At 42.1% G+C, this 6,212-nt stretch overlaps 1 gene segment (V, D, J or C); it reads left to right on the forward strand.

Annotated features, from left to right (window-relative positions):
- Positions 1-5,137, forward strand: part of LOC109304063 — a gene marked incomplete at its 5' end in the record, with an annotated part of 12,000 nt that extends 6,863 nt beyond the window's left edge. The window contains 1 exon segment of the C gene segment in view: positions 4,482-5,137. Coding sequence covers positions 4,482-4,813 — 332 coding nt within the window.
- Between the last annotated feature and the right edge of the window lie 1,075 nt (positions 5,138-6,212).

The following is a 6,212-nucleotide window of genomic DNA, read 5'->3' on the forward strand; positions in this document are numbered from 1 at the left end:
ACACTTTCGGCAAGGGGACCCGAGTGGAAATCAAACGTAAGTACCTTTCTTCCCTGCTCTTCATCCTTGCTTGTCGCATTTGTCCATTTTTGCAAGTTTTGTGTGTTTTGGTGGCATTGGTGGAATAATGTCAAAAGACTTACCAGAGAGGAGAAGGGTAAGGAAAGTGAAACATGTAATATAAATCAGACTTCAAGGATAGAAAATACTGTCACCTCCTCAAGCAAAATTTGTAAAGCTAAATTGCTACATTTGAGGCAAATTAATCCAAGGGGGCTCATTTAGTTGCACAGAAAATAGGTTTTTGTATGACAGGAAGTTCATAGGCAACCACTGTGGTACACTTTCGGCAAGGGGACCCGAGTGGAAATCAAACGTAAGTACCTTTCTTCCCTGCTCTTCATCCTTGCTTGTCGCATTTGTCCATTTTTGCAAGTTTTGTGTGTTTTGGTGGCATTGGTGGAATAATGTCAAAAGACTTACCAGAGAGGAGAAGGGTAAGGAAAGTGAAATGTCTAATATAAATCAATCCTCAAGGATAGAAAATACTGTCACCTCCTCAAGCAAAATTTGTAAAGCTAAATTGCTACATTTGAGGCAAATTAATCCAAGGGGGCTCATTTAGTTGCACAGAAAATAAGTTTCTGTATGAGAGGAAGTTCATAGGCAACCACTGTGGTTCACTTTCGGCAAGGGGACCAAGCTGGAGATAAAACGTAAGTGCATTCTTAAACTCTCTTCAGCTTCTCTCTGTCAAATTTGTCCATTTCCGTGACTTTTTTCTGAGTTGGTACTTCTTGAAATGAGAGCTCTGAGAGAATGGCAGGCAATGTAGATACGTAAGGAATATACCTGTCCTCGAGGGTGGACGACTACCTCCACTGACCGCTGTAGAATTTGGATTAAACTATTACATATTACATAAATGAGAGATCCCTTAGTTGTACAACAAAAAGGTTTCTGTATGAGAGGAAGTTCATAGGCAGCCACTGTGGCTCACTTTCGGCAAGGGGACCAAGCTGGAGATAAAACGTAAGTGCATTTTTTAACTGTCTTCGGCTTCTCTTTATCAAATTTGTCCATTTCCAAAATTATTGTGTGTGTCAGGACTGCGTGAAATAGGAGCGCTAGCAGGATGGCAGACAGTGTAAGTGTGTACAAAGTATATCCACCTTCAGACGTGGAAAATACCGCCACTTCTCTTGTGAGAATTTGGATTAAACTATTATATTTGACATACAATATGTTTGAGCCCTCCTGTAGTTATACAGTAAAAAGGTTTCTGTTAAAGAGGAAGGTCATAGTTAGGCACTGTGGGTCACTTTTGGCAAAGGGACCAAGCTGGAGATAAAACGTAAGTGCATTTTATTTGTGATAAATCCTCTCTCGCTTTGATTTTATCTAATTTAATGCACAGATATAGAAAAATGCTCTTCTTCCCTTTGTCCCTTTCTTTGCCCACCTGCCCCACTTCCAGTAACTAGTAGTAAAACTCTAACCTTTAATTGTGAGAAATAATAACTAACTGGAAATGTTTGTAGAAAAGGGTAATTTAATTAAAAAATGAGAATATGATGACTGAATTGTTGGTTAGTGAGAGTGTCAATCCTGGGTCTTCATCTGAGGACCCAAAATTGTTACTATTAGTAACAATTCAGTTCTTGCCTCTAATCTGTACATTTTCAGTGAAAGAAAAACTAACATTATCAACTAGGTCTTGATCTAGCACCAAATGAAGTCAATGGAAATACTTGCAATGAGTTCACAAGAGTAGGATCAGTTCATACAGGATTATTTGTGTTTATTTCAGCATTTTAATAGTACATCCCATTAGGGGAAATTAGAAATTGCCTTTAAAATAATGTAAGTGGAGCGCCAAGATGCCAAAGTGATTAGCATATTAAAAACTAATTTAATGGGCAAGACAGAACTTGATTGATAAAGTAGATCAGATGAGGTAGAAGCTGTCAAATATCAAGTTTAAGAAAAGGAAAATACTAAAAACCTCCCTAATGAACAGACAAACATTCATTTTAAAATAATAATTTTCCTGTAATAAACTAAGTTAACTGTAAACCACCATGACAAGCAGGCTATCAGGAGGAAAATGTAAGATACTCGGCAGTTAAAGTATGGCAGAGTCTGGCTGAATCGTCTTCATTTAGCAGCAAAACAGTAGATTGGAAATGCAATATACTTCATTGCATTTTGTCACAGGAGAAATCTGATATCTGCCCTAAAAATTCTGCTAACAGAAAAATGTGATGGGCTCATATATTTAAAACTTTTGCTTTATTGATTACCTTAGGCAAGACTTTTGCAGTTTTAATTGCAGTTAAAGCTGTACTTATTTTGAGCTGTTCTAGCGAACATTAAGAAAAAGCAGTTCTCTTGTTACTTTGATAAAACTGTAGTAGGAGATAATCCAAAATGATCTTTTTTTTCCTTTTAAAATGCCTGCTTGCAAATATTTGTAAATGCCTTTTAGTCCATATATTATTTTTAGCAGAAAATGTTTGCAAATCTGTTTTAGCTTCATATGTCGTATAGATGTGATAGCCTATTTTATATAGTGTATAAATATATAGAGAGAATGCAATTCTCCTCTTTGACTGGTGTCAGTCACCCCACTTTACCTCTGACATTTGTGGAGTTATAGTAGTGTGGCATTGGTTTAATGAAGAAATTAGGTCTACAAGCTATAAAAAGGTAGTATATCTGCTAAATTAGGGGGCATACGTATTTTGTATGTAAAAAGTTTTATTTCTGGTAGCGTAAGACACTTAAAAATATCTGAATGCTGATTCTGTGAGAATGTAGCACTTCAGACTGACGGCAGTTAGACTGTATAGCAGAAGAGTAGGAGGATGAATGAAATAGTTTTATTCCAGGTTCCAAAGATGTGATCTATCTATTCCTTTCTTCAGCTCTTTACTGAGTTAGGACCCAAAGTTGCAAGATTTGTTCAGACAAAACTGCCTCCAAAATCAGTGGGGGTCTTGTCTGGATAAAGTCTTCAGGGCCAGGTCCTTACTCCCCAAGAGTCTCGGTACGGGTGCACTCAGCTAGGTCTCTTCCCAGGGACTTCATTGTACCAAGATCCCAATTTGGCTCATGTAGTGATTACGTGGCATAAAGTGAGGGACAACAATGCTCAAAGCAGCTAGACTAAGTGTGACCACGCTCTCAGTTGACATCTGTCCCTGATTGCAGACTGCTTCATTTTGCTATTTTTAAATAACAGGTTTCATGTCTTGATATGAGCGCTTCAACAGGAGAAATGTTAATAAAACACTAAGGGTCTGAACCTGATTCTCCCCTCCCTTCCCCCAGCATAGTTTGGGAGTAACAGCCAAGATCATTGAATCCCACTGGTGAGGAGAGAGGAGGACTGGTCTCTTATTTTAAAAGCACCAAGCGCTTGCCTCTCCAATTGACTTCAGCTGGAGGGAAGTGTGCTCAGCACCCCTGGAAAGAGACTTTAAGGGATAGCACAGCTCAGGGGGCAGGCAGCATGTCTGGAGTGAAATCCTGTCCCAGTGACGTCAATGGCAAAACTCATATTGACTTCAACGGGCCAAGATGTCACTCTATGGTCACTAGAGTTCAATGAAGCGCTCAGTGGAAAGGGGCATTTGTATTGCAATGTGCATAGCATCCGTTAGCACCCGTCTGGCAGTCTCAGGAGAGTGACTGGCAGTTGAATGTGAAGTACCTTCTTTCCTTCCTAACAGCATCCTCTAGCTCAGAACAGAGAAACGGCTTGGGTGGAGATGGGGGGGGACTTGCACTGGTGTTGCTTTCTGAACTGTACCTTGTCCACGTATCAATGAAATGCCAGCACCCAGAGGTGTCCTGCTGGCATCTCGCAGTGGTGCCCTTTCCAGGCATTGCAGGACCCTTAAAGATAAGCGAGCCAGTACCTTTTACCGGGACTGGGTTCATCAACTTCCTCTCATGCAGTGCCAACAAAATCACAGTGGCAAGAAAGGTGAGGCTGGATATTATGAGGCAGATCCTCAGCCATATAACATGATGCAGGCCAGGGAGCTAGGCTGACTTATACTGCCTGAGGCTCTGGCCCTGTATTTACTTACAACAGAACTGATATATTGGGTGGTCTAAATTGATATATTTGGTGGTCTACATTGATTTTTGGGTGGTCTACAGAGGGTGACAGCCTCTGTAGCCTCCTGTGGGATCTGCCATTAACTTGCTCCATCTTTGGGCAGGTCTCTTCATCTTTCTGTGCCCTTGTCTCCCCTTATCGAAAATGGAAATAAATAGGGGCATTTTGAAGGTGAATTAGTTGATGGACTGCACCTGTCTGGTCTCAGTGACTCATCAAGGAACTAATCCTATAAACAGAGCACGAAGGTTTTGACCTCATGTGTGTGAAGTGCGGCAGGCACAGCACTATGGCCTATTCACGCGTGGGCTGTCATCACTAATACCACACTATGTACTTCCCTTTTCTACAGGCAGAGAAAATGCTCAACCTTCAGCATCCATCTTTCCTCCGTCAGCTGAGCAGCTTAAAGGGGGAACTGCCACCATCGTGTGCCTGGTCAGTGGCTTCTATCCAAGTGCTTTGACCATCACCTGGAAGGTAGACGGCACCGCCACTAGCACTGGTGTCCTCACCAGTGACAAGAAACAGGATGCTGCTGACAACACGTACAGCGTGAGCAGCACCCTGACGCGCACAGCCTCCGAATACAACGCGCACGAAGTCTACACCTGTGAGGTGACACACGAAACCTTGAAGACACCTCTTGTGAAGAGTTTCAAGAGGTCCGAGTGTTTGCAGTAGGAGGACAGCAGGGGAGGGTCCCTGTTTCCTTCTGGCAGCCTTTCTTATGCTTTCTTTATGAAACTATCCTTCTTTTCCATTTGTTTCCATCCCAGTATATGATGATGGAGATCTTCATGACCTCCCGCCCTGCCTCACCCCTTGCTAATTATACCATATAACTGGGCCACCCTGCCTCCTCTCGCCCTATTGCCTAACACTGTTTCCTGCTCTTATCATGTGTCAAGTATGAAAAATTCATAAATAAATGGAACGAGTGAAAAGGCATCTGTTTTCTCACTGTGTTTTTAATGTGATGATCAAAATAAAGTGAACTCAGGTGAAGTACATGAACTGAGTGTCATGCAGTTTACTATGGGGAGCTGGGCTAGGGGTACAGGATGAGTCACTGGCCTCCAGTGAAGGGACACTAATATCCCATGGCACTTTTCAGACAACAGTTGCGGGGAGGAGGATCTTTGCCTAACATGTCCCCCCCTGCCCCGTTTGCAGTCTGTTCTGCAGCCTTTTCCCCATGTTGACAGTCCCACTGACATCATTGGATCGGTTCACATGTGTGGGGACTGCAGGACTAGTCTGGATCCACCACAATACAAGGAGCTGTGGGGTATTATTATTCAGACCACTGCATCAGAGTACCCTAGGTGTCAAGCAGTTTTTGGCCATATGCTGCCAGATCTGACAGCTTGCTCTTATGCTACATACAAAGGGTCTGATTTCAACCTCACTCACACCAGTATACAACCTGAGCAAATCCACCAGTCAGGGGGACTTGTGGGTCTCTCAGCATCTGTGAAAATCGAGTCCTTTCACTCAGCAGAGGCTTAAATGTGGATTTAATCATCTTAGTGCAACATGCTACATTTAAAAACGCTGTCTGTGCTGTGGTTTCTAAGGAAAAATCAATGTAACATGAGTTCAGTGAAAAATATAACCTCATTATTATGAAACGTATAAGGGGTTACCCCCTCGTGGTGAAAAAAAAGTTATGATTTTCTAATAATAATAAAAATTAATCTGAGGGTTGAAGGCCTTCCTACCGCATGCAGTGACTCATACCTAGAGATTAAAGGCATCCAAAGACCTTGTGCTGGCTGCCTGTATGGGAGTGAATGTTAGCCACTGAAAGCTTTGATGCCTGCTCTACAGGATCAGCTATAGAACCAGAAGCTTTGTTCCCCATCTGTCCCCAGCTATTTGAAAAACAGCTCTAGATCCTGCCTTTTTCACTCTGACTTTCTGATATTATCCATGGATTTAACATTAAGGACTGCTTCCTGGTGTTTTAAACAGGTCAGGCTCCATCAAGCCTGGGTTTCTGAAAGGCGCTTCAGGTATTCAAACCCCATGATGTTCAGTGGAAGTTGCTCATGCTCCTAACTCCCTGCAGTGAAAAATG

The sequence above is a fragment of the Gavialis gangeticus genome, unplaced genomic scaffold (assembly GCF_001723915.1).
Source record: "Gavialis gangeticus isolate Ggan-Ray unplaced genomic scaffold, GavGan_comp1, whole genome shotgun sequence".
NCBI classification, from domain to species: Eukaryota; Metazoa; Chordata; order Crocodylia; family Gavialidae; genus Gavialis; species Gavialis gangeticus.